This window comes from Acanthopagrus latus, chromosome 16 (assembly GCF_904848185.1).
Source record: "Acanthopagrus latus isolate v.2019 chromosome 16, fAcaLat1.1, whole genome shotgun sequence".
Lineage (NCBI taxonomy): Eukaryota > Metazoa > Chordata > Actinopteri > Spariformes > Sparidae > Acanthopagrus > Acanthopagrus latus.
The window spans coordinates 2807544-2825243 of NC_051054.1; the positions used below are offsets into that span (position 1 = coordinate 2807544).

General features: G+C 41.6%; 2 protein-coding genes across 2 annotated transcripts; both read left to right on the forward strand.

Annotated features, from left to right (window-relative positions):
* Nucleotides 1-1077: 1077 nt before the first annotated feature.
* pgrmc2 (progesterone receptor membrane component 2) lies at nt 1078-8695 on the forward strand. The gene is made up of 3 exons (XM_037125166.1): nt 1078-1473; nt 5025-5180; nt 6831-8695. The coding sequence occupies exons 1-3, from the start codon at nt 1131-1133 to the stop codon at nt 6926-6928; spliced, it is 597 nt and encodes a 198-aa protein (XP_036981061.1). The 5' UTR covers nt 1078-1130; the 3' UTR covers nt 6929-8695.
* A 1502-nt stretch (nt 8696-10197) lies between these two features.
* Nucleotides 10198-16062, forward strand: asmt2 (acetylserotonin O-methyltransferase 2). Its single transcript, XM_037125165.1, has 9 exons — nt 10198-10789; nt 10884-10974; nt 12356-12530; nt 13021-13150; nt 13388-13456; nt 13538-13656; nt 13824-13961; nt 14134-14256; nt 14353-16062. The coding sequence occupies exons 2-9, from the start codon at nt 10894-10896 to the stop codon at nt 14562-14564; spliced, it is 1047 nt and encodes a 348-aa protein (XP_036981060.1). The 5' UTR covers nt 10198-10789; nt 10884-10893; the 3' UTR covers nt 14565-16062.
* Nucleotides 16063-17700: the final 1638 nt, after the last annotated feature.

The following is a 17700-nucleotide window of genomic DNA, read 5'->3' on the forward strand; positions in this document are numbered from 1 at the left end:
TTAAAGGAAAAAAATGGCATTAAATGTGATAGAAATGACTCAATATCTAAGAAACATGACGCTAACAGACAAAAACACTCAGTAAACACGTGAAGAACTTTGTAAAGTATTTTAATTAGTGGGTTTTTGGTGTTTTATTGCATATAAGTGGCAGTTTGTGACACTACGGGTCCCTGCAGAGGGACAAAAAGCGTCAACAAACGTGTCTCAACTTGGAGCAGAGGTGGGCGGGTGTGTTGCCTCCTTCAGGTGTCCCTCGTAAATCTCAAACCTCAGTAAGATGTGGGTCTTTATGGGGCTTTCAGGTACTCTGGTGCGTTTTTGTTCTAATTCCAACGAATATATAACATTATTTGTTTTTCCTGGTGTGTGTGTGTGTGTGTGTTTCTTGTATTGTCATGTTTGTACAGCTTCCTCTACTTTGTGTGATTTGTGTTACTTTAAAAGTGTGTGGAGTAGAACAATGTTTATCACAACAGAAGGAGGATAACGTGTATTTGTAATTTAAGCAATCAGCCAAAAAATAAACAAATTAAATTGAATATATAAAGATAGATACAAGTATTATCCCTCCTTTTATCCCTTGGTGTTCTTGCACAACTTGCTTGAAATTCTAGGTCAGTGGGGGAAACTGTGGGGTTTTAAATGTAGGCTTACTTGGCAATTAATCAATTAATTAGTTGATAGGGATTTTTTTTTTATGGTGAAATAAGTAATTTAAATTAAAAAATGAATTGGTTCCAAATTTTCAAAATTTTTTTAGAGTTTATAATAGTAAATATTGAGAAGGAAGGTGTTGAGCAGACATCTGTGGATTTCGTACTTTTGGCGACATGTTAAAATGTCACTTTGCCTCTTCCAGTTAATGACATGATTCATTGATCACTCGCAAAAACCAATCAGTAGAATCGATAATGAACGCTGGCTGGTCACTTCTCGCAGCCTTATATCTGCCATGTGATGGGACTGTGTGTGTGTTTTTTTTCTTTTCTTTTCATTGCACCAAGGAACAGAACACGATGTGACAACACGTCCCCCCCACCTCCTTCGCTCAACTAGTGGTTCCGCTTTTACCGACAGGACGTGAACGCAGCATCTGGCCAGGGGCGGGTAGGCGCTAACCGTGCAGTATGGCGGACGATGGAGACAGTTCGAGCGGACCAGTTGACACAAGCGGCGGGCAGGGGGCAGCGGACGAGTCGGACGGGCTCGGCCTCGGCGGGATGTTGCTGAATATCAGTATTCTGGTTCTGGTGGTGGCGGTCTGTCTGGCCGTGTACCGGCGGTGGGGCAGGCGGCTCGTCGCTGACGCGGCCCAGGGCGACGAGGCCTCGGCGCTTCCCAAGATGAGGAGACGGGACTTCACTCTGGAGCAGTTGCGGGAGTACGACGGACTCCAGAACCCCCGCATCCTGATGGCTGTCAACATGAAGATCTTCGACGTGACCAGCGGCAAAAAGTTTTACGGGAAAGGTGAGTTGGCAGCGGGCAGATCACGCACTGACAGCCGGGTAAGCTGGCTTGACACGTCCCCGCTTGTGGTGAGTTGTCCTGAACAAAAATTTGGGCGCAAACCGTTGTGGTTAGCTTAAGCTAGCTAGCTATGTGGCTTTGTCTATGTTATTTGAATGGAGTGCTAGCTGTTGGCTAACTAGCGCTGCGCCCCGGGGTCGTGACTGTTGTGGTGATGTTTGACCACCTCTGAACTTTATACCCCTGTGCGCTCAACATGTGCAACTTTATTTCTCATTTAAGTTCTTCTGCTGAGGCTGAAGTGCGAGATTTTAACGAGCTAGCTTGCTAGCGTTAGCCTGCTAGCATGTAGACGTGCACACAGACACACTGCACTGTCTGGGTGTCTGGTCTGGAGCCGCCGCTTGTTTACAGTGAAGCGACTCAACATGCATGAATATTAGGAGCTTTGCGCCAAACTTTTCATCTTGAATTATTGCTAAATTTCTTTGCTAATGTGGACGCTAGCTTAGCATGTAAAATGGGTGTTTTTAGCCCCTTGCTAGCTGTTCAAAGTTAATGGTAGCGCAGGAAGAAGACGTGTTAGCAAATACGGAGAGTAAATATTGCGTTTCAGTCCCCACAGTTGAGTCTGTTTGAGCCTGAGAAACAAGGTTACTGGGTTAGCTCGCTTCTCCACATTTTCTCCGGCTGACTCACCCATCAGCTCTAATAAACCAGGCCTATAATTATTCAAACACATTCCCAGCAGCCTCAAGTGTCACGTCTGCTATTCTACACCGACAGCACCGAGCCAAGCTGCTGATCCGATCCAGCTCCCCACATTATTATGACACACAGGTTCAGAGACTCCCACCATATGTTACATAGTCTGGATCATCACTGTGGACCTGCTGCAGGCACGTATGATGCGAGTAGTAGTGAGAAGTGTGTTTAAGTTCAGTTGTGAATGAAAAATATGAAACATTTTCTGGGTTAAACTCCTGGAAAGTGAAAGTTTGCAGCTTTTGTCTGTTTACAAACATTTCCCTTCTGTCCTTTTTATGATATCTTCTATTTATACAACACAGGAAATCAGGAAGACGCGATAACTTTGCAACAATTTGATATGTCACAGAACAATAACCGTCTCAGTAAATATCCCAGTGTTGCAGTATAGAGCACTTTGGAAAATATGAACTCCTAACAGACATGAAACTTGTTATAAACTCTAATAAGCGACACAGTATGATAACCGGCAAGTTTTCAACCACAGTATCCTTTGAAACCAGTATCCTGCTGCAGCCCTAATCCGGATGTTTTACAGTTTAATGATAAAGTTTATTAGATCAGTGCATCCGTTTCATATCAGCGCAGTTGTGACTTGAAAAATGGCAGCAAATTTCTCAGTTTAGCTTCTAAAAAGTGAGAGTTTGTACGCTGGTTAGCTCTGAAAAGAGCCCAAAGTCACGTCCTTAAACTGCTTCTTTCGTCCGTCCTGCAGCTCAAAACCAAAAGAAGCTAAATCTTCGCATTTCAGACCCTGGAACCGGACGATGTTTGACATTTTTCCGCAAATCGATTATCAAAATCATAGGTGTCATTTGCACCGGGGGAGTCTGGGGGCACGTTCACGTCACTCTCTTGTGAATTGAGTGTTTGCTGCAGCTCTGTTGCTCGAACAAGATAAGCAGCTGGACCTCTGCGAACATGTGCGTTTGTCATTATTATAAACCTGAGCTGTATTTTCCAGCCTCGTCCGTGTGGAGCTGTCGTCTACAGCTGACGCTCCGGCTTATCAGACATAATTCAGACGCGTATCAGGCTCGGTAATTTCTTCTTTTGTTTATTCTAATAATAGACGGTGAAATAAAAACATCCCTGTGCTGCCGGTGCTGTCAGCTCAGCCTGAAGTCTGGTTAACAGCTGTAACCTCAGGTACTCACACCTGTAGTTGTGCAAGGTGACAGCACATCTAATCTTTGAGGGCGATAAGGCTTCACGGCTTTATGGTCGGCCGCTTGAACACTCGACCGGAGTGTGTTTTCTCTCAGTTGCACAATGAGAAGAACCTGAGGGGCCTGCAGAGTTTTCACATGCCGATCAGATGATGTTCATCTGGAAGACACAGAAAGATTTAAAACAGTGAGAAGAGTCGTTGGGAGCTCCGGGGCGTCGTTCAGGAGATTAATGATCAGCCTGAATGTCAAAGGAAGGCAGTTGGGTACATTTCTGTAATGTCATGTTAACACAGCGCCGCTTGTTATGCACTCAGACTCACATGGACAGTTTAACTCAGTTTGTCGTTTGTATTGTCATTCTTACAAGTTGCAAAACTAAAAGGAAGGAGCCTCGTTGCACAATGATTGATCACATTCTCAACATGTTGAGATCGACTGATCACATTCCGTCTCAGTCTGCAGCTCCGTCGTGCTGATGAAGGTAGAAATGTGTCACAACGTCCCGTTATAAATAAAACATGGTGGTGCGACAGAGACGTCCTGACCTATAAGTCATATTTTTTCATATGTCAGGGAGCAAAAAAATACACTTAATCATCGTTTACAGATGTTGTCAGTGAAGATAAAATGCAAAAATGACCAAAGCCAGTGAAAATAATTGCAATTTGTGTATCTCTACTAGTGTTTCTCCACAGAAACCAGCATTTTATAGACCAACAACTAATCGATTTACTCAAGAATATAATAGACAGAGCCGTAAATCTCAGCACACAAATGTCTGAGGTACATTCGGGGGTAAAACAGGAAAAAAATGTTTAATTTTCCAACGTATTCTCAAATATCAGTATCAGTGTTGGCAGCAAATGTTAAGTATTGATCTGGCTGTATTAGGAAACAATCCATAGAAGTGTGGGTGTCGTTGTGTAGCAGGTAGATTGATTTTTAAAGATCAGAAGTTTTATTACTGTATTTAACTTCCAGCTGCAACTAACAGCTTCTTTATTTAGCTGATAAAAAGGGAAATAAAAGAACTGAACGTCACGTGTGAGCAGCTGAAACAGTGAAGGTTTGAAACCTTTAATCAGAAGTGTTGCTGATTTAATTCTGTGACCGTCATCTGATGGATTATCGGACTAATTGCTGCAGCTCTGCTTCACCTCTCGTGGAAATGAAAACCTCTTGGAGAACATTTTAAAGGCCGTCAGGAGTCCAGCAGAGTCCAGGACCGTCTCACATCCTCAGATTAAAACAACTCATTGAGAGAATTTCTGCTTAGTCACCCTCGAGAGTTTTTCAGAAAAAGAGCAGCTTGTCTGATTCTGAGTGGAGCCTGAAGTCTGTGTGTGAACTCGCTGTATCCACGCTGCGTTCAAGTGCTTTACTTACTGGCAGCGCTGGAGGCTTTTAATGTGGAGCAGCAGCGATCACATGACGCAGGTCTGACTGAATCGCTACGGGTTGACTTGTTGTTCGACTGGAACGCTTTTTATTCACGTTGAATCAATTTGGCGATGTTTTTCAGGACGGTGAAGTCAGAGATTGTTAATCTGTCTGATTGGTTGATAAAGACAGAATCGTATTGATCCTGACATTTGCGTGTTTCCTCCTCAGATGGTCCTTACGGCATTTTCGCGGGTCGGGATGCCTCGAGAGGCCTCGCCACCTTCTGCCTGGAGAAAGACGCCCTGAGGGACGAGTACGACGACCTGTCGGACCTCAACGCTGTACAGATGGAGAGCGTGAGGGAGTGGGAGATGCAGTTCATGGGTAAGCTTCATTCCCCCGATGATACCAGCGATAACGCTCCGCAGGGTATCGATTCGGCTCAGATTTCACCGACACGTCCACCGTGTTCATCGCATGCCTCTGCACATTTAGTCAGGTCAGCGCGAGTCACCAGAAAACACAGTGTGGCTGTACTTTGTGTGTTTGAACAAAGTGATTTCTGTTATTAAATTAGGAGGATTTAAAGCTGCCAGCTGGAACACAGACCGGCACTTGTAGCGGCGCTGAACAGAGTCGCACACTGTCCTGCAGAAGTTGTTGCATACACGTGTAATTTTACTTTACACTCAGAGGAAGTCGGCCTCAAGTCTGCAGTCTGTTGGACAGTAAAGAGACATACAGTAAAGTAAACGTCACAGTGTCTCCAGGTTAAAACTCAAGAAGAGTCTCACAACAACAACGACAGCTGTGCAGGTCGAGCCTGAACATCAAGACGTCAGACAAACATCTTTACAAACCCAGCTGACGTTTTATACTTCAACCAAATCACTGAGAAAATAATCAGACGCTTAATCGGTTGTGAAACTACGACTTAGTCACTGTTTCGGCTCTAATAACAGAAAATAGAGACTTCGCTCTGACAGGTGCAGCTTAACTAAACGCAGATGTTAATAAACTCAAAACTAAAAATATCTTCTGCTGAAAATCAGTTAGAACAGGAAGCTGAAACTGGAAGGAAGCGCAGATCTTCTCGTGTGTCAGTGTGTCAAATCAGTCTGTACTCAGTATAAATGTACAGCAGCTTCAGACGATGTTACAGGAGATCATTCAGAAGTATTTCTCTCAGCTCGTGTACTTTTTCAGACCGCGGGCGTCTAATTCTGGAGCGAAAGCCGTGCTGGTAACATCAGGCCTCTGCTTACTTAAACAACACGTCTCTCTCTGAAACAAATCACACATTTAAAGCTCGACTGAGCAGCTTTTGGAAGTTGGCGGGTCCCAAAGCAGCGGCTGATTAAATCAGGAAAGAAGATGTCAGTAAATTACTCGCAGCACGTTGTTCAGTAGTCCAGAGTGCTGCCTGATGTTCCGAGTGTTTAGTAGTGAAGGAAAGAATATCAGATTAAATATCTTTTGGGTATTTGGATGGATTAGTGGAAACGGTTCAGTTCATTCATCCATAAAAAGCTCAATATTCACAAACGACCCGACCCTGATTATCCAAACACAGGAAATAAAACAAAAAACAAAACCGTTTATAGAAACAACAAAATCGACATTTGTTCAGTGAAATCAGTGAAACATGTCGACACACTACAGCTGGATTTAAAGTCCCAGTTCACGTCTTTGTATTTTAAAAGACGAATTAAATACATTTTTCTTTCTTTCTTCAATGTTTTGGCAATATGTGGATAAAAAGAACCAGCAAATGAGGCAAAAATCACAGCTGATGATCTGAACTACAACATGATAGATGCAGACCTTTAGAGGATGTCGCTGCTCTGACAGCTGCAACAAACTTAATTTCATGGTGAATTCTTTAGTCTTAAAAAGGTTAAAATGCTCGTCACAGTGAGCAAAGTGACGTCTTCAGGTCGCTTCTTTTGTCCGACCAAAACCAAAAGACGCTTCAGCTGCAGCGACCGGATCGTCAGAAACTGTTAACACAACGTTTTTCTCGATATCTTCCAGAAAAATACGATTACGTCGGGAGGTTGCTGAAGCCCGGAGACGAGCCGTCGGAGTACACAGACGAGGAGGACATAAAGGACCACCTGAAACACGACTGAGCGGTTCCATCACACCGACCAAAGCCTGGAGCCCCACACAGCTGTGACAGACCGCCGCCCCCCCCAGACCTCCTCCTCCTCCTCCTCCTCCTCCTCCTCCTCCTGCCCCATCCACCTACCTGCCACTCCTTTCTCCTGCCCCCACCCGACCCGACCCACCCACCCCCAAAACTCTTCACCTCCTGAATCTGTCCGGTGCTGTGGCTGTTCTGGAAGGGCAGGACTCGAGTCGCCCAGACCTCCCTCCCTCCCTCTTCATCCTGCGAAGATTTCCACCAACTGAAAGCGATCGAAAACCCTTCGACGAGGGGCTCGACAGAAAAACACGTCTGGGGGCAGGGAGAGAGTTCGGGGTTGTGCCATTAGGTGTATTTGAAAACAAAAACCACAAAATCTTTTAGTCTCCAGAGGGGGGGGACGTGTGGTCATCGTGGTCGCCACCGAGCGCTGGGTTGGAAGTTGATCAGAGGTAGTTCGGAGATGATCGGAGACGATCGGAGATGATCAGAGATGATCGGGACGGGGAAAACGGATTTCTCTCTCACTCTTGTTTTTTTTATTTTTTTTATCTTTGGTTCAGTCACATCGCAACTGAAAACTGCTTCAAAGCTTCGGGACAGCTCATCAATCACTTAATCAGTTCTGTTTCTTTTTTCTTGTTCAGATCATTTTCACCCCCTTGTTGAGAGGGCGGCGCTGCGGCCGAGAAACGCCGCTGTGGAAATTAGCGGGGCGGCGCAATTTTCCTGTTGTGTTTTGTAGTGTATGCACTACTAGTTTTCTTTGTTTGTCACCATGTGATTGTATTTGTTGAGTAGCATAGAGCGGGCGGGAAGAGAAGGAGTTCAGGTTGTTTAGTTTCTTTGTTTCTCTGGCTGGGTTTTGGGGGGTTTTTAAAGGTCCTTGCCATATGAATCTTGCTTTTGAATCACATCACATGACGGGACTGAATCACTGATCGGGAATACAAAAAAGGGAAAGGTGATAAGGCAGTCCTAATCAATCGACTACAATTGTTTACATGCCTCACAAGCCAGCTGCAAAGTCTGTAGATTCCCCCCTGAAAATGGTCCAAGTATTAATTGTGCCTTATTTTGTTCGTTGTGTCAGTCCTGACCGTGCTAACAGAGGAGGCGAGCGGAGGTGACGGAGGTGTCGGGCCCCCCAGACTTTAACGAAGGCATGCGTTCTGTCAGTCGTCCACGCACAGACTGTAAGACTCCCCCACTTCACAAACTCTGTAAATAGACCGTATGAATTACTCAGTGTTACTGCCATATTTATGTAGTTGATGAACTCCATATATGTATAATGCTATGTCGTACTGGCCAAACCCCCCCTCCTCTTCCCCCCTCATGGTTTCTTTACTTTCCTTTCTTTTCTTTTTAAACGTGGGTGAATTTCCAAAAAAGAAAACAAACACACAAAAATTACAAAAAAAAAAAAAAGAAAAAAAAAAGAGAGATGGGAGCGTTGCAAAGTGCTGCAGGGCGGGACCGGGAGCTGTTCTTCTTCTTCTTCTTCTTTTTCTTTTTTTTTTTTTCCCTTCCGGAGATGTTGCTTATCCTGTAAATATTATCTGTCATTTTATTAAAAAACAAAACACAAAAAAAAAAATCAGCATGTTGCAACAACAAAGTGAGCTATGGCGAATTTCCCACCACGTCATTGTATTTAAATGTTGGGTGTGTGTGTGTGCGTGTCTGCGTGACAGAGGCAGGAAGGGATTTGTTCATGCATAATAAATCGATTTGGTTAATAATTGAAGATGTCTGGGGGGTTTTTATTTGCTTTCAGCGGGGACGGCGTGATCGGATCACTACCAGGAAAACATGTTTTAATGTTCATTAAGAGCGTCTGAGTGTCGGTAAACAGCAGCGTTCAATATCAGCGTTTAATATCTGTGGTATAAATCTGTTAATTTCATCGTGCATCTGTACAGTTCAGATCCTCCGAGGTGACGTTTTAACTCGCTCTTTCAGCAGCAGAGTTGTAGCGAGAGATGTTTCTTCCTCCTGCCTCTCTTGAAAAGTGCAGGATCATAATTCAGGAACAGAATGTCCACCGCACAGATCGCTTCGTGAGAACAAAAACCTCTGGGTGAACGAGGATTAACTCCAGATGTTCAGAAGCCCGAAAGCAGCCTGAGAAGTTGTGAACGACGGAGGCGACGCAGAAAACTAAACTGTCTTGTTCTCTTGTGTTTCAGATGTAAATAAAAGGAATAAACATTCAATTATCCTCATTAAAAAAACACATATTAGTTCAGTTGCATCAACAAAACTGGCAACTTCAGAGGTAACTTGTGTATTTCTATTTGAAGCTTCTTCATCTCCATGTCTCTGAGGCCAATATTGTCATTTTACTCGATTATATTTGTCTGGCAGTTTAGTTACTCTTACTTAAAGTGTCACTTAATTAAATCTCAAATAGTAGTAGTGGCAACTTTGGATGAGTAACTTGTAAGATACTTGATACTTCTTCTCTTTACGCCACTACAATTATCTGACAGCTTTAGTTCCTCTTCAGTTCTTCTTCAAGTTCTCAAAGTGTCAGTCTTCCATTTTCAGTGTAAATAAAAAAGAATAAAAACACATTTTCCTCATTAAAAAAACAAAGGCTGCTTCATTCATCATCATCAATATTGTCATTTTACTCCACTACATTTGTCTGACAGCTTTAGTTCTTTAGTTACAAGATACAAGTTCTCAAAGTTTCAATCTTCCATTTTCAATGTAAATAAAAAGGAATAAACACTTTTATTATCCACATTAAATAACAATTAGGTTGCCATTAACAAATGTTACTCTTAGTTCAAATGTTTGTCTTCCATTTTCATTGTCAACAAAAGCTACTTCATTCTTCTTCTCCACATCTCTGAGGCCAATACTGTAACATATTACTATTAATAATAGTAATTATATTGTAATTTTACTCCACTGCATCAGTCTGAGAGCTTTAGTTACTCTGAACTTACTAGTTAATTGAACTCAACATGTTTATCTTCCATTTTCATTATGGAAATATATTTATTCTGTGAAACATCTGAATTCTTATTTTGTGTTTCATGAATATTTATAGTATCACATTTTAATTTGACTTTTACTGCAGATCCACACACATGCATATATGCACCATGTCACAATACTGATTACTAAATACAGTAAAAAAAAAAAAAACCCAACATTTATATCAAGAGAAGAAGAAGGAAAATCACTTTAATTGCCATATTTTGAAGAATAATCCCTGATAATCTTATAATCTGATTACACATTCTTTCTCAGATGTGACCTGAGCTCATTGTAGTCCCGTATTAGTAATCTGTTTCTCGTGTAATCCACGTTACATGTAATCTGTCATCACTTCCTGTCCACCTCCTTCTCGCCCATGTGGTCATGAGGTCACTGTCCTGAGATCAGCGGCTCCACAGCTCGACAGCGCCCCCCCGGAGGCTGCGGTCGGTCGGCGAACTGCAGCCTCGCACTGACTCGTGTGTGTGTTTCAGGTGAAGATTCAGTCGCTCGCTGCTGTTTCACGAACCATCACAGCTGCTGCGACCCAACGAGAAATCTTCCAGAACCGGTACCACAGCAGGATGTGTGTGTGTGTTTTAATCCGCTGATGATCCGATCGATGATCTCCTAACCGAGCTCACCCAGACAGACAGACAGACAGACAGACAGACAGACAGACAGCAGCTCCTGAACACAGCACCGACATCTTGGTGGCTGTTTGGGCTGAAAACTCCCCCCAACAACACACAAACCCCAAATCCTCCTCCTCACGGACCGGATCATCTTTAGAGGCTTTCTAGGAAACAAACAAACAAACAAACAAACAAACAGACAAACAACAAAACAGGTGAGTGATGACGTCACACAGATGGTTGAGTGGATGCGGTGTGAAGTTAATAACTGCAGTGATTCGAGAGGTTCTTGGTTCGTGTCTCCATCAGGAGGGCAGTGATGGCAGAGCATCTGTCCCAGAGTGAGCTCGACTACCCATTCAGACTTCTGGAGTATTTCAACGGCTTCAGGGTCTCAAAGGTGACGTGTTTACACTTTGATTTTAATCAATATTTCAGGTAATTTCAGGTTCAGTCTGCAGGAATATCTCCAGAGATGTTACTTATATGTTTTAATGCACCAACAGGGCTGCAGCCAGTGATTACTGTCTCAGTTATTTGATTATTTGGTCTATAAATTACCCCCCAAAAAACAATTTAGCACTTTAATATTGCTTATTTTGTGTTTGAGGAAGCAAATCTCATGCAAAAATTAAAATTTCACTGTGTTTTTGGGGATATTTCTGCACTCAGAGATCGTCCGAATGAATGAAGATGTTTTGTTTCAGATCCAGGACGCACACATTCTTTTGCAGCGATCTTTAAGAAGTCGTCATTCCATTTCAGTAAACTTTTGACATTTTAATGATTATAGCATCTTTTTCTAATCTCTAATCTCTAAAAAAAAAGAAGTTTAGATGTCACCCTGTATATGTCTTTACCAATTTACTGTGATTGGCTGATAAAAAATGCCCATAATACATGTTTAAAATGCAAATTAATGCACCCACAGGGCTGCAGCCACTGATTACTGTCTCAGCTATTTGATTGTTTGGTCCATAAATTGTTCCCAAAAAACAAGCTAACATTTTCATATTGCTTGTTTTGTGTTTGAGGAAGCAAATCTCATGCAAAAATTCAAATTTCACAAGTTGGAGCCAGTAATTTGAGGATATTTCTGCACTGAATGTTTGATTTATCACTTGTGAGATGGAATATTTTGTTTCAGATGACGATTTATTGGTCGATACAGGATGCACACATATTGTTGCAGCAATCTCTAAGAAGTCCTCATTTCATTACAGTAAACTTTTGATATTTTGATGATTAAAACTCACCCGGAGCATCTTTTTCTAATCTCTAATCTCTAAAAAAGAAGTTCAGATGTCGCCTTGTATATGTTGTTACCAGTATATCTGTGACTGGCCGATATCAGGCTCTAAATAATGTCCATAACGCTCTTATTCTTCTTGTTTCATGCGTCTGTAATCATATAAATATTTAGTATTTTTTAAATTTAAAGGTTTTCAGCACTCGGTGTCTCCAACTTACTCAATTTTTAGGTCAACTGTCCCTTTAAATGAACTATTATCAGCATGCAAACGTGCACACAGTGACGATTTTAACATGTGGATACAGTCTTCATGTGACGGTCTCCGCCTACCAGAACCATGTTAATCATGTTAATTATTGCTAATGAGCGCAGCATGTGGCGGAGGCAGCTAAGGCTCATGGGAATACCATCAGTTTCAGGTTGTTAGACACGAGGTTTGACCTGATGTTGGCGCTGGATAGAAAAAGTCAGGGGATCAAACAGAAACTTAAAAAGATAAATGAGATAAATTGGTGTTTTGGTCCCTCAGGTGATATTTTCCGCCTGTGAGCTCGGCGTGTTCGACCTCCTGCTGAAGTCTCAGGAGCCTCTGAGCGCCCAACATGTGGCGAGAGAGCTGGAAACCAGCGAGGACGGGATGGAGCGGCTGCTGGACGCTCTGGTGGGCATCGAGATCCTGGAGGTGGAGAACACAAAGGGGACAGGTGAGGAGGAGGAGGCGGGGCTACAATCAGCTCTGTGAGTTCATACCTATATAGACACTACACGTTCACCTGAGCAGATCTCCTCAGACACGAGTTATTAGTGACGTCCGACACTGACGACGGGTCATGAGGTCACTTTCTGCATGACTGTGCTGCAAATCATTAACATGAACAAAGACTCGGCAGGAAATGGTGGAAAACACACCATCACATGACCGAGATGACGTCATCAAGATGTTTTAGGTTAGAAACAGATGAAAACCCAAACATGTAAAGTTAGATATCACATATGACAAAGAAAAGCATCAAATCTGCACATTTGAGAAGCTTTAAGTGATGAATGTTTGTTATTCAGCTTGAAAAACGACGTGATTAATTGATCATCAACATCAGTTTTCTTCTGCTTGACTAATCGTGTCGGTTCTGGTGAACCGAACAGTCCGACGCAGCGATTCAGAGCTGTTAATGTGAACGTCTTGTGTTTCTGCAGCTCTGTACAGCAGCTCTGATGTGGCGAATCTCTACCTGGCCAAAGGAAGCGCCAAGTCTCTCCACGACATGATCGTCTACCAATCGCAGACCATCTACCCGCTGTGGAACAACATGGTGGACGCTGTCAGGTCAGTGGGCTCAGACAGGACGAGGTCCGGTCAGCTGGTCCACTGAGACTTTAACGGATTTAAAGTTTTTTGTTCTGTCTTGTTAATGTTTGACTGATTCAGTGAGACGTGGGAACAGATGTTTAAACTCACAGAGTCATCTGTAGGAGAGCTAACAGCCGCCGGAGCTGCTGGGAAATGTTTGCAGAGCTAAAAACAAACACTCAGTGATCCTAACGTTGTTTCTCCTCCACACAGAGAGGGCAAGAACCAGAACCAGAAGACCTTTGGACTTCCACCGGAGGAGATTTTTCAGGCTATCTACAGGTTTGAGCATCAGATGTGTAGTTAGTTTTTAATATATCGCTCTGCTGTGTTGAATCTTTTTGTTCGATTGATTCCAACCAGATCAGAGAACGAGATGCTGAAGTTCATGGGCCTGATGAACTCCTCCTGGGTTCTGGACGGACACGACATCGTGACGGCGTTCAACCTCTCCTCCTTTCACAATATAATCGACCTCGGAGGTGAAAGAAAACATTCTTGTTTGCATTTTACCACATGGAAGTGATCAAATACAGAAACTGAATAATCTTTTGTTTCTCAGATCAGCTGGTGAAATGTTCCCTCTGTGATTTCACACTCAACACAGTGAATTCTTCTTTTCACGTTGTTCTGTTTGAATAATACCCAGGATGCACTGGTGCTCTGGCCCGTGAGATGGCGAAGGCGTATCCCTCCTCGTCCGTCACGGTGTTCGACCTCCCGCAGGTCGTAGAAACGGCTCAGAAACATTTCTGTCAGGAGAACGATGCTGTCGCCTTTCAGACGGGTGAGCCTCGAATTCAGCCTGAAATAAATCATTTAATAAAGATTATAATATTGAATTTATGTTGTTTTTGTCTGACAGTGATGCAAAACAATCCTGTCAGACATTTTTTTTAGTAGCTGCATCTTGACTGTCGTTGCCTGAAGCGGTTACGTATTTTCTGTTGTGTGTTCAGGAGATTTCTTCGCTGGTGAAATCCCTCCTGCTGATCTCTACGTTCTGGCCAGAATCATTCACGACTGGCCCGAAGAGAAGTGCCTGACGCTGCTGAAGAGGATCTACGACACCTGCGGACCAGGTGAGTCCGGGTCCTAACACGTCCACCAGTGACCCAGAACAGAAAGATGGAACAAACCTCTCTGAACACTTTCACACGGTGTCTTTGTCCCGTCAGGCGGCGGCGTCCTGCTGGTGGAAGCGATGCTGTTTGAGAACCGACGGGGTCCCGTCATGGCTCAGATCTTCTCCCTCAACATGCTGGTGCAGGCGGAGGGCCGGGAGCGCCCGCCGTCCGAGTACACCCGCATGCTCACCAAGACCGGCTTCAGCAACGTGCAGGTGTGTCGGACCGGCAAGTCGTACGACGCCATCCTCGCCGTCAGATGAGCTCAGACGGGATCTGGGACACTTGAGCTTTTCAAGGCCTTGAGAGGTCGACTTCAACACGTCCGTTCTGAAACAACGGTGAATCTCAGTTTGTGATTTTGTTTTTCAAAGCTCGCACTGACACAAACCTTCTGGATCGAAGTTGCTGCTAGATAATATTTGGATAAATTCTCTTCAAGTAAAAACACGTTCTGTGTCTTATCGGATACAAAATGTTACATCAGACTCAAATTTAGAAAAGGAATTTTTTGACAATTTTAAATCTTTCTTTCGATCTTCTCGTCATTGGCGAGTGTTTCCCAAAATGTGCTGTCAGTTTTTTTTATATTTTATAAAGGCACTGATACATTTTTTTAACTTTGTTGCCTGTTTTTCTTTTTAAATTAACATCTCAAAAGTATAAAGATATGATAAAGATAAGCTCATCACAGCCACATAAACCAACTCCTGGCATCATGTTAGATTATAATCACAGTTTTTCTGGAGTATCGCAGACGTGTTCTCTAAAAAATGTAAAACAATTAACAAACCTTTTATGAACATTCAGGTCAATTTGGGACAAATATCACATCATAATAGTCTGTAAATAATTCAGTTTTTACAAGAAGTGTTATATATATAAGTGTTATAATCCTCGACTGGTTGTTGTTGATTTCTATATCTTGTTTTCATTCAATACCAACAGTTTCTTATATATATTTTTATGTAAAGAAAATAAAAAAGCCCCATAAACATGAAGTTAAACATTTGCATTTAATCTTGTTAAATCCGTCAACAGGGAGAGAACTGTGATCAAAACTGTCTATGCAAAAATGTTATTTTATGATATAAAACCTTTTTTTAAGTCAGTAACATTGAAAGTAACAACATCTCTAATGTCAGTTACCATTAATTCATACCAGAAATCAGCCAATCTTGTGATCCATAAATCATTTTTCTCAGTCTTAAATAGAAAAATCAGTGTTCAGTTCAAGTTGTGTCGATTTATTTTCACTCTCATGTGGTTTCTACTTTACAAACAAACTGTTTAGTCCAGTGATAAAAGTACAGTTTCCTGAAAAACACTGAATTCTGAGATGTGTGTCGTGACGTTGACGTGCGATCGTGTTCCCGACCTTTTCTCTTCACTGTGATGCGTTCAGGTTCCCTCTCTGACTGTCAGACTGCATGTAGATCAGACTCTGTGCAACAATCTTCACTTCACCTCCGTCATTCCTCCTCCTCCACTGCTGCTGCTGTTCAAATGTTCTCATTCTCTCATTTTGTGTGACCTGATAAGAAGAATCACTGTAGTGCTGTTTACAAACCTTTTCTTACTGATGTTTGTTTGTTGCATCACATGTTTACAACTGAAAATAATCTTCATCTTCTCAGCCGTCACACGTTGAAACTGGAGATTTTTGTGTGATTGTTGTGACTCTGTAACCTCGACTTTCTCCTGATCGTTCCACATGTTGCAGCATGAATCATTCACATTAAATCAAACTCGTGCAGCTCGTTTCTTCTTTGTAGTTCACTGTAAACTTGGTGCCAGATCAACACATTTATATTGTAGCTTTTCATCACAACAGGACAGCTTTTAATGAAGCATAGTGTTTTTATTGTTTTGTTAAAATCAGACAAGTTACATAAAAATAACAGCAGCAATAAACGTTAAGAAAGAAGGAAAAAGGCCTTTTTTTTTTTTTTTTTAATAATCATTGATCTTTTGCAAGAATTTGACAATTCTGGATGGTTTCCTTAATATTACTGTGAATCTTTAAAACAAATACCAACCAGTAAACACACAAACAAAAAAGCAAACATTCATAAAGACGTTCAGAACAGATATGAGTCTGTTTTCCTGACTTTAAAGACGATGTCGTTTAAAGGACGACACACACCTGTTTTACTTTGTTTATATGTGGCGGACCCTGCCACCCTTCTAGCTTCGAACAGCTTGTTATTATCACCTCATTAATATTGTAAATGTTAAAATTCTGAGTTTGGATTTCTTCAGGAAGAAGTCATTTAAATAGAAAGGGACAAAATAAACAAGGTGTATTTCCTGTAACAGCAGCTCGGGTTCAGATTTGTACAGAAGAGTTTTGGGGCCGGAGGTGAAAAAGAAAATGAACCACGTCTTTCGGGCTCGTCTGGTTTTTCGTTGGCGCCGTTTGATGTCATTTTAAAAGGTCGACTTTAATCTCCAAATGTGAAGTGACCTAATTTTTTCCTCTCGCCCCCTTCGGCTCTAATACTCTCCCATAGATTTGAATGTTTTTGGAGCCGTTTCCATTCACATTTCCTCTTTTAAAACACAACTTGAATTGTTGTGGGTGGTCGTGTCTCTTTAAATTAAAAAAACAAAACAAAAAAAAGGTAGTGACTGTCAGTGGACAGGATGACCCCCGAGCCCTCTCCACCCATCCAGAAGATTCTGACCACAATAAATTTGACTTTATTATAGATTTGTGCATTTCTCTGCAATAATCGTTCATGAAATAATAACTATGAAAGCTGGACTCAAATTCTGACAGAAGAAGAAGATTATGTCCAATTCTGACTTCAACGTATTAAACTTGGGTATCGTCATTGGTGATACTTTTTAATAACCATCATCTATAAGTGGTAAATTTATAGTTAATTGTATTTAGTTTAGTAATTTCACTGATGAGAAACAATGAAACAGTTCATAAAACAATTATTATTTGTTGCAACTCATCCAAATGTTTATTAATGAACTGCACAATATTTATTTACCATTTACAAAGTGTCATGAACATAAATTGCCAAATAAATGGTTTATAAAGCATTTCATTGTGAAAAAACAATAAACTCAAGTTTGATTAACTATAAATATTATTATTGAAGTATTTATAATTGTTTATTTTAATGATTTGACAAATATTAAGTATTATTAACAGAAATTGGTTTAAATTGGTTTAACTATACATTATTTTTTGTATATATAATTGTTTATTTTAATGATTTGTTGAATATAATTATGTATTATGAACATCATTTGTCAAATAAATGGTTTAAAAAGCATTTAATTGCCTCTAAATAGGGAAATAACTATTAACTCAAGTTTGATTAACTGTAAATCATTTTAAAAAGTATTTATAATTGTTTATTTTAATGATTTGACATATAT

Bases quoted from the DNA above. Each gene is read 5' to 3' on its own strand.
- pgrmc2 (XM_037125166.1), top strand. From the start codon at position 1,131: ATGGCGGACGATGGAGACAGTTCGAGCGGACCAGTTGACACAAGCGGC. The intron at 1,474-5,024 runs GTGAGTTGGCAG...TTTCCTCCTCAG, and splicing joins CAAAAAGTTTTACGGGAAAG to ATGGTCCTTACGGCATTTTC. The intron at 5,181-6,830 runs GTAAGCTTCATT...GATATCTTCCAG, and splicing joins GTGGGAGATGCAGTTCATGG to AAAAATACGATTACGTCGGG.
- asmt2 (XM_037125165.1), top strand. From the start codon at position 10,894: ATGGCAGAGCATCTGTCCCAGAGTGAGCTCGACTACCCATTCAGACTT. The intron at 10,975-12,355 runs GTGACGTGTTTA...TTGGTCCCTCAG, and splicing joins ACGGCTTCAGGGTCTCAAAG to GTGATATTTTCCGCCTGTGA. The intron at 13,457-13,537 runs GTTTGAGCATCA...GATTCCAACCAG, and splicing joins ATTTTTCAGGCTATCTACAG to ATCAGAGAACGAGATGCTGA.